The following is a 17,439-nucleotide window of genomic DNA, read 5'->3' as shown; positions in this document are numbered from 1 at the left end:
GGCTTGGGCATCTCTGACAGAACCAAGGCCCTTCTGGTGACTGTGGCTTCACCGCCCTTTGGGACACACCTTGCTGTGGCATGTCCCAGGATCCCAGCGCTCTGCAAGTGACTGGCCGTGCTGGGGTGAGCTCACCAGATGATCCTCTTGGCCTCTCCTTTCTCACAGTCCTGTTATCTCCTAGGGGTTCGAGGATTGGCCAGCTTCACTCAGTGCTCTTTTGTCATCTTGAGAGCCCAAATCACAGCATGCTTCTGCTTGAAGTCGTCTGACAGGCTTTCCTCTGCTCACTTATCTCTGGATGTGCTGGCCACAGTTCTCCCTCTCACCAAGGGGCCCCCTTTCCTCTAAAAGGGAACTCCGGCAAGACACCCCAGGAGCCCTCCAGGTTCCGGAACAGGACTGGATCTCCCTTCCCCACCATTTCCTCCCACCAGCAGGGCAGAAGCCAAATACCCGACATCACCAGTGGATCACGTGGGTCCGGAGTCCTCTACCGTGCGGTCTGCACAGTACAGAGCCCCACGCACACAGGAGATGCTCACTAATTTCTTTGTTCACCCACTCACTAACCGCTGATGGCTAGCTTGGTGCTAGCTGCTGGGGCAGCAAAGATGAGCGCTCGTGGCTGTAGGAGAGTTTCATGTAGTGGGGAAAATCTGACCCAACTTTTGCCATATTCCAGGTGGAGAACACGGCTTCTCAGGGGCTGAGGAGCACAAGTGCACTGTGCCCGCAGGGACAGATGTCTGTCCAAGTGTCTGAAGCCCTACTGTCGTCTCTGCCGAGCGTGAGACTTCCTGCTCCAGCGGGTGACGCGCTGTCTTCTGCTGACTGTCTGGGCCCACATCTGCGGCCACCATCTGTCTTAGATCTTGAGCTCGCAGGGCAGAGAGCTGGGCCACTCTCCCAGGAGAAGCCAGTCACCCCCACTGCTCAAAGACCCTGCACGCCGTCAGGTTTCCACGGGATGTGGTCTCAGTGTGTGGGAGCAGTGTGTGTCCTGAGGGCGGGGGCTTTCACCAGCAACCGGGCCTCCATTTACTTCCAGAGAAGGGCCAGTGTCCTCTGTGCCTACAGCTTCTTCAGCTTCTTCCTGTTAAGGCTCGGCTGAACGGCCACACATTACTATGTGCCAGGCATCCGGCGAGGGGCTGGGGACTGGTGAAGTCTATGACCTGGTCCAGGAGATTTTTACCAGGCTGGGAGCTGCTGTGGTGGAGCCGATCCTAAGGACAGTCAGCCAGTGAGAGGTACTGTGGGTTTGCTGAGCTCATCACAGCCAGTTTAGTGCAAAGAGCACAGACTCTGGAGTCAGAAAGACCCCAGTTCGAACCCTGCCTCGCGCACTTAGTAGCTTTGCGATGTTCAGTGAGGAACTTAAGTTCTGAAGTCACGATTCCTCTGTGTAAATGGGGCAACAGTTCCTACCTTGTCCTGGGAATTAAATGTGTATAAAAGTACAGCACAGCCCCTGAATAAAGATGCTCAGGTCATGTTCATCCCCTCCCTGTTTCCCAACTTCCTTTGCCACTCGAACAGCAGGGTGTCTCCCTTATTCCTTATCCCCCAGCCTGCTGGCCCTCTGCTGCCCAGCACCCCGCTGTCCAGGAGACCTGCACCCGTCAGTTGGATCAGGACTGCAACCCTGGGTGCTTTTCTTCGCTGGAGAGGACAACACAACCTCCCTCCCTGTCTGAACATCTCATGCTAAATGATGTACAAAACTGGTATTCTGGAGTGTAACCAACCCAGGTAAGCAGCAGCTCAGTGCTCACTGGGGCTGGCTCGTCAACGCCTGCCCACAAGCATGGAGTGATGGGAAGGGTCCAGGCCTGGGAGCTGCCGCTGAACTGGAATCCGCAGCCATTTCTCACCACCCGTGCCTGAGCAAGTCACTTCTCTTCAGAGCCTGGAGCCCTAGGACGTGCAAGTTCTGGTGTTACTACTCACTGTGCTTTGGCTTCGGGCTCGTCTCACTTTGGTCTCCTCATCCCTGGTTCTGGGGCTCAGCAGCCTCTCCAGCCAGAGGGTGCCCGGGGTGGGGGTGGAGCCTGTGGACAACCCCGGCAGGCCAGGCCTACAACGACAACTTACGAAAGAACACAAGACAAGAAGAATGCAACTGGAGGGCCACTTAGGATAGGAAGACAGAAAGGTGTGGTCAGTTCTGACCGAGAGAAGGGTGTGTGAACCCAGAGAGGCCTCTGAGATTTTCCTCAGCCTGAGTCTTTCCAGGCCAGGGGCTCACCTCTGTTGTTCCCACCACCTCTCCTTTCTTCCCGGGCTCTTCCTGCAGCTCAAACTCGTGGGTCTCCATTCAGGCAATTGGACCTTCGGGTCCTTTGAGACAAGCTACCTGCTGGTCCGCAGCATGGAAGATCTCAGAAAGGAATGGGCTGAAGAGGGAAAGACGGCAGCACGCCTGGGATTCAGGTTTGGCTCCTGTTGGAGAATACGGAGAAGGGCCCCTCTGCTCTCTGGAAGGCCACTGAGTTTGAATCCACTTGATTTCAGGCCAACACCTGTATCAGAAGACCGTTCCTTTAAGGGGACTCCAAGTCCCAGCCTTGCCTTTCTTGAGGAATCGGAGACGATCACCTCATGACTCCTCGGGGAAGCAGGCTGTGCAGACTCCCTCGCCAGGAGCCCCGGAGCCCCCCGGGTGGAGTAGGTGCCATGGAAGGCTGGCAGCCATCGGCAGGGCCCAGGAGTAAGCTCAGTGCAGGCAGGCGCAGGACTGAGCCGAGTCCAGGCTGGGGGCTGCCGCGTGGGCCACAAACCCAAGGTCTCCAGGATCCTCGCTGGCTCCGGTCTTGACTTGGGAAGCTTTAGCAGGTCAGGAGCAAGCTGGCCAAAGTGGGGGGTCCGGAGAGGAGCAGAGGTTGGCCTGATGTACCACAGGGAAGTGGGGCCAGCACCAAAGAACAGACTACAGTTGAGGGGATGCAGTTTCCAGAACCCTCTGCTGCCTTACCCGGCTGGTGCCAGGGCAGGGGGTGGGGAGAAGGATGCCACATCCTCCTGTCTGCTCTCAGGGGCCTCTTCCAATCTGAAGCTGCAGCTTCTTTGAGCCTATCCTCACCCTAAGCGTGGGGCTGAGCCAGTGAGGCCCACTACAGCCCAGGGCTCTGGGCTCTGCATCTCCCCCTTCAGGATGTCATCTGATGTGGTTCCCTGGTCCCCAACTCCCTCTCCCCAATTCAGGATGGACAGGCAGGTTTTCTCTAGTCTCAGTACGTGACCCTCCAAGGCAAGACGGGCCTACAGTTTTCTGTAGTGCCAAACAGGTGGGAGGCGGCTTTGCAGACAAAGAACCTCCCTGATCCATCCCTTCTACCCGAGGCCCTGGTGGAATAGAGCCCCTGACCAGAAGAGAAGCCAAGTGGCTGCATCCAGCTTGCCCACCATCCACCCCAGCTCCAAGAGGACAGCTCGAACTTCCAGAGCCCCAAGTGACACAGCAATAAGGGGACTGGGGCTCCAATGGGTGGTGACCAGCATTTTAAAAAATGAAGTTAAACAGAAAATATCAGAGTATTTTGCACATGAGCTAACTTCTATTCTGTGAAACACGTATTGGGTTGAGATGTTAAGGGTTTCCTACTGTGGGCTGCCATCAAACAAATTAGAAAAAAAATATATATATATTGGGGGTGCCTGGCTGGCTCAGTCAGTAGAGCATGTAAACTCTAGATCTTGGGGTTGTTGAGTTCAAGCTCCATATCGGGTGTAGAGATTACTTCAAGTTTTTTATTTTTTATTTTTTTAGAGAGAGAACATGCACCAGTTGGGATGGGGGGCAGAAGGAGAGAGAATCTGAAGCACGAAGCCCAACGAGGGGCTCAATCTCATGACCCTGAGATCATGACCTGAGCTGACATCAAGCCACTTAACCGACTGAGCCACCCAAGAGCCCCTTAAAATTATTATTTTTAAAAATATTGCCATTGAGGGGCGCCTGGGTGGCTCAGTGGGTTAAAGTCTCTGCCTTCGGCTCGGGTCATGATTCCAGGGTCCTGGGATCGAGCCTCACATCGGGCTCTCTGCTCAGCAGGGAGCCTGCTTCCTCCTCTCTTCTCTATCTGCCTGCCTCTCTGCCTACCTGTGATCTGTATTTGTCAAACAAGTAAATAAAATCTTTAAAAAATATATATTGCTATTGAAGACCTGGAATCAGCTACGTAGATTCCCCGGGCTGGTCCTGCCCAGCTCTGATCTGCTCACTCCCAGACCGGCCCCCATTTCCTCTTTGGGTCTCACATCTGAGGTCCCTCACCACCATCAGCGCAGCCCTACCCCTTTCTCTCCTGCGCCCCATGGTTCAACAGACCACACAGCTTGCTCTTTCAACAGGCCCTAGGCTTACCAAGGGGCTGGTTCTCATTGTGCCAAGTGAGCACACAGTCCAGAGACAGGATGTAGGGGACACCTGAGCTGAGTTTTCAAAGATGGTTAGAGGGCCAAGGCAAGTGCACAGCATTTGCAAAAGCCTGGAGGTGTGGAAGAGATGCTCGAGGGGCAGGCATGCTCTATAGGAAGAGCCCAGAAAGTGTCAAAGACCCTGTGCAGGAAACGACCCCTTCTCATTCTCCTTAATTCTGCCAGCTTCCAAAGCCCATCTTGGCTTCATTTCCCAACTCCTCAGGGACCCCACCCTGCTCTCACAGAATTTACCAGCTCCCAGCTTTTCTTTATTACGTTTAGCTTCTCAATTATAACCTTCCTTAAAGCAGGAGCCGGGTCTGATGAACCTTTTTAGCTCCCACAGCACCCAGCCCCGCAAATTCAAAACAGAAGGCTCTCAGCTGCATGACGCTTACAGAACCGGCAAATGCAGCTCCAGGGGGGAGTGGCTGGCCTGACCACGCAGTGCGTTCAGTTAGGACCTCAACACGGTCCGCACCAGGGGCTCTCCTGTCACCTTGTTCTGGATACACTGTCGTCCACTTAATGTGGGATGAGGAGCACGGTTAGCGTTAACGTTGTGCACGGGGCTCTGAAAACAATCTGTAGATGTAAAGAATTAATTTGTAGGGAAAGACCTTCTTCTTCATGTCTCCCAGTGGCTTGCCCTTCTCTCAGTGCACACAGCCAGGCTCAAGGGCTCAGGTCTGGCCTAGAACAGGTTCTAGAACAGGTCAAGACCCTCGCTGGGGGACCTTCTCTATCCTACAAACCTCTCTCCAGGGAACCCTGTGACATGGAGGCAGCATCTAGCAACACTCTCTGCCTTTTTACTTTTTTTAGTTGCCAAAAACAATTCCACATCTCCCGCCCCTTCTGAGCCTTATAGCAACTGGAGGTGGCCAAAGCACAGGCGGCCATTCTTGCCTGGTCCATTAGGGCACTGAGGGACAGGAAGACAGAGCTGGCCTGGGCTGGGAGAGGGCAGGATTTTCATTTCCTTGTTTGTAAAGAGGATGGCATGATCAGATTGTGTAGGGGAGTTGAAGAATGAATGTTCTGTGAAGCCAGGCCCCCCACTTCCCTCCCTAAGTTCAGTCCTGGGACTGCAGAGGCAAGGCTGCTGCCCAGGCCAGCTGGGTCTCTAGACTTCTAAGGCGAGCCATGAGGGAGTCCGGGAGAGCAGAGCCCTAGAATACGGCCACACAGCTGCCAACAGGGAACCAAGGCGTGTCCTCACCCACAGCAGGCACCCAAGGCTGGCACTCAGAGACTCATCTCACATTTTCAAGCTTGTAGTCCCTTCCCATTCAATCCTGCTCCGCCTACTACAGCTACCACATCTCTCTGGGTCTCTGTGTCCTCATCTGTAAAATCAGTGGGATACTCCTACCTTGTCTACACCGAGGCTGTGAGGCAACACAGCTGAACTTCCCGACAAGGGACCGGAGCTGAGGAGCCCCTTCTCTTTGTTGACACTGCGTCCTGTGCCCCCACGAGCTGCAGGTGCCTGGAATCGACTGAGGCCTGAGGTTACCCAAGTTCTTCGGCCACGCCCTTCCTTCTAGAACAGCCAGCCAGCCGGCCGCGCTCTGACCCCTTCACACCATGGGGGTCTCCTGCCCAGTGCCACACACACACACAGAGACACACACACTCACACCCTTTGGCTGACTCCAGCCTGTCTCGGGCCCCTGCGGAGCAACCCCAGCACAATAGGGCTCTTGTATTCCCTACCCCCATCAGGTCCCAGCTTCTGGCAGGTTCCCCCAACCCACCCGCAGAGCTCCACAGCAGCCAGAGTTTCTCAGCACTTCCTCCTTAACCCTCTTTTCCCTGCAACCTCTCTGCTCTCTCCATCCTCACCCCTTCCAAAGATCTGTAGTCCCAGGCTCTCCTCACCCCTGATTCAGAGTGCCAGGCTGTGTTCACACGCCCACCCAGGTCCGACCCAGGTCCGAGCTCACTCCCGCAGGCCCGGACCCTTCAGGTAAAAGAAAAACGTGCTAAGTTAATTCACAGTAAGGTACTGGTGAGTATTTTAAAGAAGGCAAGGATAAGCAGCTCTGCCCAAAGGAGTTAATGATCCTTAATGCATTGTTAGGTCCCAGGGCACAGGTGTAAGGGACGTGTCGTACACGTGCACTCCTGAGGCCACCCCATAATTATAGGAGCACACGCATGACACTGGGCCTAGCACAGCCCAGAGCTTAACACTTTTATCCCTAACACAGAAGGTCGGCAGGACTTGTGCCCCTCGGTGCTCAAGCCACCGGGGAGGTGGACTCGGGGAGGGGTTGCTGAGAACGTGACTTTCCAACAGGCTCCAGGTGAAGCTGATGCCCCTGGCCTTCGAGCCATGCTGGCCTGTAAGATACTCCTCTCTGATTCGGCCAGAGGCAGTCGTGGATCCGGTAAGAGGAGACTGCTGACCTCATAGGAGAAAGGCCGATAGGGAATCTCAAGCCAAAGGGCAAGGCTCCGCCTCACCTCACCTCCCGCAGGCACAAAGGATCTGACCGTCTGGCAAGGAGAAGGGCTCTGAATCGCCATCAGCAACCTTGGGGGCGGAGGCTCAGCAATCCTTCTTACTGGATCTTGCAATCTTTCTGTAAAGCACACTTTTGGACTCCCTTCTCATGTGCCAGGCACTTTATTATACCTACTATTTCCACTCCTTACAACCACGCATGGAGCTATCCCTGAAGCCTGCAGAGGTAGGATCTGAACCAGACCTACTCCTGAAGCCCAGGCTCTTAACCTCCAGGTGATTCTGCCTTAAGAAATGACAACAGAACAGCTAATTTTAGGAAGCAGAGACTCCCCATACCTCAACTAGCGTGTGTGCCATGTCTCTCCCCCACTTACCCCGGGGCTGATTTTAATTACAGACAGAGTGAGCCTGGGCAAGTAGAATGATGAGTAAGTGGGAGGGGGGAGGGGCAGAGATTCTCAGAAAGCAAAACTCACCAGGGTGGGTGGAGCTAGCTGTAAACTTCGCCTTCTCAGAAGTGAGGCGCTGGACCTTCTAGCTCTAGGATTCTAGGAGATGACTATGTTTAAAGAGAATTATTTTCTAAATTAAGAGACACAGGAGCTATTTGCCTGCTCATCTTCTCAGCCAAGGAGAACCTGTCCTCCTAGCACTTAGAGGAAGGAGGGCGGCAAACCCTCTAAGGCAATGAGCAGGTGTGCCCGGGTCAGCCACGCAAGTGGGGTGCACGTGGCTCCCAAGAGCAAGTCTCCCTGTAAAGCTGCCCATCTTCGGATGGAGGAGTCCGAGCCCAACTCCTTCCCATCGAAGACCTGTATTCCTTCCCTTCCGGGGGTTGTAAGCCGACGGCTGAGCCTTCCCTATCCCGCTCACTGCTGTCTTCCCACCACAAGCGTTAGTGATCAGCACATCGGAGGTACAGAAGATGTATGAATCAACACGCTGCCGACATGCCCACAGTGTCCGCGGGGACGCAGTCAGCTGCTAGATTTCCCTACCTTCCCGCCCCCTAGATGCTCAGAGCCCTGCCTGAAGAACTAGAGTAAAATCAAGAGGCTGGGAGATTCACTTCTCAAAACTTATTTTAATATCCTCCCCACCCTCCCCCGCTCCCCCCAAGTTGGGAAAGTCGAAAACAGTCTGGCTGGGTTTAATTACAAATTAATACACATTTTTTTGTCATTGTTTAAAGTAAATCAATTGTGGCAATAAGGGATTATCCTTGGAAAAAGTGAAACCTGTATTAACAAAATATGTCATGGAAGAACCCCACTTAGTGATTTCATTGGCTACTTCAAAATCTAGAAAAAGTCAGCATTCTGCATGTTCTCTGGGGCTAGTCCATGTAGTGGAAAGGTCTTGCCCAGAATCAAGCAAGCCCAGTCAGCTCCAACCAGGGCTAAAAACCAAGGGGAGCCAGGAGAGAGGGCATACCTTCTTCAGGACAAGGGCAGAGAAGGGAGATGAACAAATAAAGTCCCGCAGCTCCACTCACAAGCCATGGGGAGGAGGAGGCAGAAGTTAGACAGAAGGTTTAAAGATGCAGCATTCTTTCAATCTTGAAAAAAGTTAAAAAAAAAAAAAAAAAAAAAGGCCTTGCAAGACCACTGAATGAGAAGAGAAAACAAGGAATAGAACCTACTACTCTGGGTCTGTCTCGACTCATCATCCTTCACACCTGCACATACCATCCCTCCGGGGCGCTCAACATTTGAGACTCGCAGGGACTCTCTGCTTAACAGCCTGAAAGTCACGGTTAAAGAGGTACCACACACATACACAGACATGTACATCACATGTGTAATGCTTGTATAAGCACTTGTGATAAAATGGAAATCTGGAAAAACATTTTTATCTGCGGTAACTTGGAAAGCTGGGGGCGCCAAGAGCTCCAGGGCTGCCTTCCTTCCACTCAGAGCTCCACAAGGCGGTACCTACCCGCCACCGTCTCTCCGACTGGGATCATCACTCCATCCTCCCCTAAGAGCACCTGGTTACCGAGGGGCGCGGGGCAGGGAAGGGGCACAAAACCAACACAGGTGCCAGCAAAAGTGTCACCAGTGGCACGGAAGAAACACTCGGGTTAGCGAGCGTCTCTAGCCTTTCCCACTTCCCTCCCCCTGCCCAGGGAACTCGCATGCCTGAATGCTGCATCTTTAAATATTTCTGGCTGAGCCCTCTTGCCACATATGTCAGTAACATTCCAAGCTGGCTACCACATGCTCCGCTCTGGCCTCCTCCCCTCTCTGCTGTCGAGTGCTCTGCTGTTTCAAGGGCATGGTGGGGCCATGCATCTCCCATTTCAGCTCTGTTTTCAGTTCATCACACATCTCAGAAACAACCAAATGTGGGGGGGAAGAAAGTTCCAAAAGAATGTTCATGTTCAAAATACCTATCTCCCTGCGATTCTTTTTTAAGTCCACTTGCTCAATCTATTAAAGTGAGTTAGACAAAGCGTGTGTGCACATGCACACACAGACGCACACACCAGCACACACCCACAAAATTTAGAGGGCTGGAGGCTGTTTCCTGCCAAAAGATCTATCAGAGGAAAGCTTATGAGCTGATCAAGTTTTAATATCGTGGTTAACAAGAAAGGTACACCATTTAGCAAGCACATTTAGAGACCGTGGGGAGGACCTCCTGATCCCTGGAGGATCTGGCTCCCTGGCCCATTTTCTGCCTACCTCTGGAACAGTTTTTGATAGTTACTACATTCAGAGAATCCAAGAGGACTGCATGGACAGATGAACCTTTATTTAAAAAAATAGCACTTCAAATAAATTAAAAGGGACAACCGTCAAGTGTTCAAATTGTGAAGAAAGAATTGAAAACCTAGAGACTCCAAGCTGCGGGCTTCTAACCTCGTTCTTTGTCCGACGGCAAAGCCCCACACACCTCAGTCCTCCCACTCGACGCTTTCCCTCCTGAGACGAAGGAAGCGCCTGCACACAGGAGACCAGACGGAGGAGAAAGCTGCATCTGACTGGAATGAACGTTGCCACGTACTTGCTAATACGGGTTTCACTTTATGACCAAATGTATTCTTTCAAAAATAAAAAAGGGGGGAGGGAAGCTGCATGTTTTTAAAAATTGAAATTATTTAGGGATAAAACACTAACTCTAGTGCCTTTAACGGGCAATAGCAACTTTTTTCCTCCGAAGTCAAACACCATCCCCAGCTGAGCCTTTGTGCTACAAGCTTTTCAGGAGATGTTACCTAAACTTTATTAAAAGAAAAGAACAAGTTTAAATATAGACACTGGACTAGCCCAGTCTGTATTTTCAAGTCCACATTCTTCATCTGAAGCACTGCATCAGGGACCCCCCTGAGTCTGCATGTTTTCAAGTTCACAGTACATGGAACCAGTTTTTCTTTTTAATTTTTTCCTCACTCAGAGCAGCCACACGCAGTGGCCGTTGACGCCGGAACCTCGGGCGGGGCCTTTTCCTACAAGGCCTGGCCAGAGCTGCCCAAGGTTTCTCCTCAATGAGAATCGATGCTGTCATGCTCTATGGATGGGAAAAAAGCAAGAAAATAAAAGCACCTGGTACAGGTTTCATGAGATCCATTCGGATTCGCTATGTCCCAAACCCGCTGCTGAATGCCACTTGTCCACTTGGTGTGTGCTGAACAGTTCGCGGCCTAGGAGTGGGTCTCAATTCGAAGAACTGTTATTGGACGCCCCCGAGGTCGATGCAATAGCAGCTCCAGCGGGGCTACTCGTGGAGACCGACTTTCGGATGTGAGGCAGCAAGTAGGGGTCACAGGCCAGCTGCTGGACGTCGATGCGGTCTTCTTTTCGATAGGCTAGGCATCGTCGAATAAACGCCTGAAAGGAAAGGTTCTTGAAGAAACCTGAGGCAGAGATCATCCTGGGGGCCCCAGACGGAAGCCTGAGGCTCTGCAGTGGCTGCCAGGACCTAGGCCAGGAGCTCAGAGAAGGGGCTCAGGGCCTTCCCAGAAATCACCAGGCACATCTAGACAGGGCCAAGCAAGGGGACGCACGGGCAGCAGCGCCTCTCTCTGGCCATAGACTACTTCCCTGAAGGAGGCGGCCAAGCCGTTCCTGAGGGGGAATGGGACATGACCCGACCTCTAAATACCTCTGCCCCCAGAACACAAAACCACTCTCTCCGCCTTGGCCGGTTTCCCTGGGCACATCTACCTTCACGGTCCTGCGTGTACAAACCATGGCCTCATGGGAACTTTCTACTTCCTGAGTAAGAGAAACAAGCCACCACCCGAGGCAGGGTTAGGACACCCACCCTTACCAACACTACAGTGCATCACAGGTTGGTAAATGCTTCCCCTGTGGATCTCATTCTGCCTCACACACCTAAGCAGTAAAGGAAAACCTGAACAGGACTTGTCTCCCCAAGGGTACTGAGGCATGGAATCATACTGTGAGTGGGGTTTCATTCAGAATCCTAATTTACTACCAACATGGAAGTTTCCTTTGTGCTAGGTATGACGGGTTAGATAGGTTCAGTTTCTACCATTCTTATCACAAAGGCCCTTAAACAGGTGATCTTTTTCTATTTTTTAATCACTCTTGTGATTTAATTAAATAAATGAACTGACTTTTAAAAATCTAAAATGTCATTATGACCCTCAGGCCGTACTTTACATTCAGGTGATGACAGTGTCACAATGTAGGTCCATCAATTCTGAGCAATGTTCCACCTTGAATTTTCTGTCTACACAGCCGCCAGGGCAGCCTTTTGAAATCTCAATCAGATAACACAGCGGCCCTGAGTAAAACCTAAGGGCGCTTCCCATCTGTCCTGCGGCCTCGCCCACCGACCACGCTCCTCTCCGCTCCTCTCCGCTCCGTGGATCAGCTAAGCTTGCCCTGACGTCTCAGCTTCACACACCGCTCTGCTCGGAGTTCTGTCCTCCCAAATCTACACGCGGCTCCCCACATCATTCACGACTGCTCAATACGTCACTTCACCACTGAGGCCATCTCTGACCAGGCCATCAAAAAAGGAGTTCCCGCCCCTCGATCTTCTTACTCATTTATTTTTCACCATCTGAGCCGGATCTGTTGCTAGTTATTATTTGTCCCACCTGCTGGAATGGAAACTCCTGACAGGGAGGGACCTTGTCTGTCGTTCACTGTACACACTCGCCATCCCCTCCACTCTTAGTACTCTTAGTACTCCCCAGGCACCCTCAGTATTTGTTGTAGGAGGAGAGGGGAGAACAGGGTAGGGGTTGGAGAAATACACATTCAGAAGGAGGCAGAGGTTTTGACTGACCCCTGACTTTTATACTGATAATCCATCTACTATTACCAAGAGAAATAACACAGAAAGCAAAGCAGTCATTTTTTGCTTGCCAGTGGGTCACAACTTACCTTTGCTTCTGGTGTTACTACTGGCTTTGGCGGGAACTGCACTTCAGTAGCTTTAAGAATAGTATTTTCTTGTAGAATGTCTTGCTGGGACTGGTTGTGGCCAAAAGGCTATCACACAAAACAAAACGAACAAAGGTGGGCCTCTGGTTAAAATTAAAGAGAACACAATTCAAAACCATAGGAAAGTAATGAAGACATGCTTCAGAGAGAGGTGATGGAAAGAAAACTTTGGAGATGGTCTCCTCTAACTCCCTCTTTTCATAGGTGAGGCGTGGAAAGGCTCAGAACTTAAGTAACACACTCACAAGGCAACATCAAGGTTAAAGCAGAGCTGGGACTGGAAACAGCATGTCATATCATTAACACCTCTATTCAGGTTTGCTTACAGCCAAGAAAAAGAACATTCCAGCAGGAGTGAGCAACCTCTTCTACCCTCAGTGATACCTGTAGGCTTAAGTAATACATACTTGTGTCACTGGCAGACCCAAGACACAGGTAAAGAGAGACGGAAAAGGAAGTAGAAGAGAAGGAGTAAGTACAAAGCGGAGGGGGGCAGAGTTGGGGGTACTTAACTGCTTCACCTGTGCCCCAATGTGCCATTTTCTTTCCTTGTTTTTGCCCCTCCCCCAGCATGCGGGGGTGGGGGAGAGCGGGAGACTCTTCAGCAGATTCCTCACTGAGCGAGGAGCCTGATGGGGCAGCTCCATGTCATGACCCTGAGATCATGACCTGAGCCAAAGTCAAGAGTCAGACCCCTAACTGCCTGCGCCACTCAGGAAGCCCAATTTTCTAAGAAGATCTTAAAAATAGAAGTTCAAGCCTAGTGTCCTCTCTACCGTGCTTGTACATAACCTCTACCTACATTCTCAGCAGCATTTCCACATTATCAGAGAGTATAAGTCATAATTAACTCCTCTGGGGGAGCCTGGCTGACTCAGTCAGTAGAGCACGCAACTCTTGATCTCAGGGTTGTGAGTTCGAGCCCCATGTTGAGTGTAGGGATTTCTTAAAAATAGTAGTCATTTCATTAACTCTTACTGGCTGGTTCTGAATAGTTTCCCCATATTAGAGAGGTAAGATAACAGAGACCAAGGAGAAGTTAAAGAGGAAGCTGAAATCTGAATGAAGAGCTTGGTCTGGGGACTGTAATAAAAATATTAAGAGTCCTAGGGAGTTGAAAAACTCCCAAATGGCTTATACCCACAACCTACACTGTCGGGACCACTGAAAAACTTCAATTATTTATAATACACTGACAGCAAATATGTGAGTACACATGCACTGGATCCTAGTACATAAGTTTATTTATAAGTAGTAGGCTTATAAACACAGGAAAACACAGATGTGAAAATTCATTAGGTATAGTTTACTCCCTGGGTCATTATGTGTCCAAATGACCTATCACCTTGATCTAGAGGTAGAAGACAGTGAACACCTTCTAACACTACACTTCCTCAATACAGAAAACAGAAAGCAGGCTTTTATTTATAATAGCTTTAACTCATGGAGTGGCTGAGAATAAAGAGCCCTGTAGAGATTCCAAATTTCAGTTCTTGAGACCTTAAAGAATGGCTCCTGAGACAACTGTATACTTTAAATAAACTATTTCATACAATTCCTTGTACACATTATCAGAAACAAAACATATCCTGGATCTAACTGAAAACAGCAAAAATGCATGTTTTCAGTAGCCCAGTAGAATTCCTTAAGTACTCAGGGTTGAAAAGTTCTGCTTATGCATAAAGCTTTTATTAGTGTCTGTATTTTCTTCAAACCACAACTTTCAGGATTCCATTCTGTATTATCAATTCCAAGCGAATAACCGACACCATGCCAGGGTGCATGTGCATCCCAAGACGGACCTCAAGCCACCGCATCTGACCTTCTTCCTTACCTTCCTTCCATAAAGACACTGGTAGAAGATCACACCCACTGACCAGACGTCAACTTTATTTGAGATCTTTGGTGGCTCTTTCCCAACCACAAAACACTCTGGTGGTAAATACCTGGGACAAAAGGAAAATAAAAATTCTTAGAAAAGTGACTGTATAAATCTAGGACATGTACAATAAGGCAAAGCAGAAAACCTTGTGCGAACTATTAAAAATATCTGAATTTTAACTGAAATTCTGCCAAAAAAGCAACGTGGGCCTAGCTGGGGAAAGTCAGCAAGAAGACACTCTAACTTAAGGAGGCAGTCATATCCTAAAAGCCTTAAAATACACTTCCCAACTCAATGAGAGACGAAAACATTCCCCCTAGTCCCTGCTTCACCCAGCACCCTTTTCCAGGGGTGTACCCTAATATACATGTCAGTCAAAAGTTTCAAAAGGAGAGAGAACACAGAAGACGTGCATTCCCTTTTATGAGAGCTGCAGCAGCAGCACACATCAAAACAGAACTCGAAGTGGTGTGGGTTTGCTTTCATGTAGGCTAAGAAAGATGACGGTCTCTAAAATAACTATCTTGAAAGTCCCAAATGAATTCAGGACCCCAAAGAAATCTCCAAGGGGACTGGCTGTCTGCCTTCTTAAAGTAGGCTCTTTGCAAAATCTGGAAGGGAATAACTACAACCTCTAATAAACGGTGATATTACAAAGGTACTTTACATTTCCCACGTCAAGGGTGATCAGGGACTTACTGGAAGTCTAACATGTAGGGCAGAAAAAGCCAAACAAACTAGTAGTTAGCACAACTCAATTCTCATCTGAATTCCTTCCCTCACCACCCACCCCTGGCCTCTGAAAAAGACTAGCTGGGCAGCCAACCACACCAAATTGTATGGTGTGGAAGGTAAGTGCCTCTTGGCATTTAGGAAACCAAACAAATATGCTTCCACTCACTGCCTGGGGTCTTAGCCACGGCGCAGCTGGAAGGCAGCATTCTGAAGATAACAGATCAATTTCTGCAGATCTCATGCTGGTAAAATCAATTCTGTGAAAAATTCTTTATTTTAGACCCTGCTGTGATTCTGGTATAAAAATCTGAACTTACAACTTGAAGGGGGCCACTAGAGTTGAGAGGCAGAAAATATTTGAAGATGGGCTTTTCTCTTTTTTTTTTTTTGAAGAAGTTTAGTGTCATGTTCTTGTTTCTTTTCTTTTCTTTTTTTTATTAAAGATTTTATTTATTTATTTGACAGAGAGAGATCATAAGTAGACAGAGAGGCAGGCAGAGAGAGAGAGAAGGAAGCAGGCTCCCTGCTGAGCAAAGAGCCCGATGTGGGACTCGATCCCAGGACCCTGAGATCATGACCTGAGCCGAAGGCAGCGGCTTAACTCACTGAGCCACCCAGGCGCCCCATGTTCTTGTTTCTTATTTATTACTTGTAACAGACATTTTGGGATGATTAAGACCACTGACCTATATTATTGTTTCACAATGAAAACTGTTAGCCAAAACACATACTGACTTAGGAAGAGGTTATGCCAAGAAATAAAAAATGCTGGAAAAAGAATAAAAAAACCAGCTCTCCCAAATGCCACTCAAACCTCCCTGAACCTGACTTTTCATGGTGCTTGATTCTTCAACATACATAACTTAAAGATGATCTTGGTAAATAACAAACAAAACTTGATTACAAAATGATCATTTTAATATACATTTTAATGTATTTAATCTCTCATGGAGATGGCAGGGAAGGACAGAAGTTGTTGAACTTACCCAAATACCGAGTAATAACTTAGCCAAATACTCAGAGTACAAAAGACATTAATTAAAAAAAAAAAGACACTGCCATTGGATAGTACAAATCTGGAAAATCACTTTCTAGCTCTCAGTTTTCCCATGTGTAAATGGAGAAATAAACTAGCTCTTTACCCAAATAATACCGAAAATAATAAGTACTCTAATTCCCTATTGAGGACTTCAGGAGAGAGAGGACAGTTCTACTGCCCTCAACTGTGTTTAAAAACCAAGTTGCATGTTCCATCATGATAAAATTGTTATGGAGGAGATTCTCAAGGTCTAGTTTACTGGTCGTTTATTTAGCAGTATTCAGGGGGCCTGACTGGCTCAGTCAGTGGATCATGAGACTTCTTTTTTGTTTGTTTGTTTGTTTTTTAAGTGTGGAGCCTGGTGTGGGGCTTGAACTAACAACCTCGAGATCAAGACCTCTGCTGAGATCAAGAGTAGGCCCCTTAACCAACTGAGCCACCTAGGCGTCACAGAGCACGTGACCCGTGATCTCAGGGGCATGCATTAGATTCCCACGTTGGGTGTCAAGACTACGTAAAAATAAAATCTTAGGGACGCCTGAATGGCTCAGTGGGTTAAGCCACTGCCTTCGGCTCAGGTCATGATCCTAGGGTCCTGGGATTCAGTCCCGCATTGGGCTCCTTGCTTGGCAGGGAGCCTGCTTCTCTCTCTGCCTCTGCCTGCCACTCTGCCTGCTTCTGCGTACTCACCCTCTTTCTCTGACAAATAAATAAATAAAATCTTGAAAAAAAAAAATCTTAAAATAAAAGAAGGATTCAATGGAGAAGAACTCTACCAAATACTACAACAACCAACCTAGAATTTGTTATGTCTTCCTGTCCTGTTTATATCTCTGCGGACGTCACAACGGGATAACATATGAGGAAGGTGATTAAGACAATGCTTATATCAACATGTAGACTTTGTAAACCTTCACAGGAACCCACGGAATTAAATTTTCTCAGTAGCCTCCCTCTTCACCTCACCTTTTACTATGAAACCAATCTTCAAATATAATCCAAAGTAGAAAGAACAGTAAAATGAATCCCCAAGTAACCATCACCCAGTTGCAATAAATATCAACATGGGGCCAATCTTTGTTTGTATACCCCCCCACCAAAAACATTACTTTGAAGCAAATTCCCAAACATAATTTTTGTTTAAATTTCAACCACTAATTTTTTTTTATTTTTTACATTTTTAAAATTAACATATAATGTATTATTTGTTTCAGGAGTACAGGTCAACCACTAAATTTTTTTTTAAAGATTTTATTTATTTATTTGACAGAGATCACAAGTAGGCAGAGAGGCAGGCAGAGAGGAGGAAGCAGGCTCCCTGCTGAGCAGAGAGCCCGATGAAGGGCTAGATCCCAGAACCCTGGGATCATGACCTGAGCCAAAGGCAGAGGCTTTAACCCAGTGAGCCACCCAGGTGCCCCCCAATATAGTTTATATTAGTTTGGAAGGGACCAAACGG

General features: G+C 49.0%; 1 protein-coding gene across 12 annotated transcripts in view; it reads right to left on the bottom strand.

Annotated features, from left to right (window-relative positions):
* Nucleotides 1-7,970: 7,970 nt before the first annotated feature.
* Nucleotides 7,971-17,439, bottom strand: part of TLK2 (tousled like kinase 2) — a 114,765-nt gene continuing 105,296 nt past the window's right edge. For all 12 annotated transcript variants that reach the window (XM_032320170.1, XM_032320172.1, XM_032320167.1 and 9 more), the window contains 3 exons: nt 14,159-14,270; nt 12,265-12,372; nt 7,971-10,734 (listed from right to left, as the gene is read on the bottom strand). In XM_032320170.1, the coding sequence (XP_032176061.1) occupies nt 10,561-10,734; nt 12,265-12,372; nt 14,159-14,270 (394 nt within the window). In that variant the 3' untranslated portion in view covers nt 7,971-10,560. The remainder of the gene's footprint in view (nt 10,735-12,264; nt 12,373-14,158; nt 14,271-17,439) is intronic.

Source organism: Mustela erminea, chromosome 18, assembly GCF_009829155.1.
Source record: "Mustela erminea isolate mMusErm1 chromosome 18, mMusErm1.Pri, whole genome shotgun sequence".
In the NCBI taxonomy this organism is placed as follows: domain Eukaryota; kingdom Metazoa; phylum Chordata; class Mammalia; order Carnivora; family Mustelidae; genus Mustela; species Mustela erminea.
This window is presented reverse-complemented; position numbering and strand designations above follow the sequence as displayed.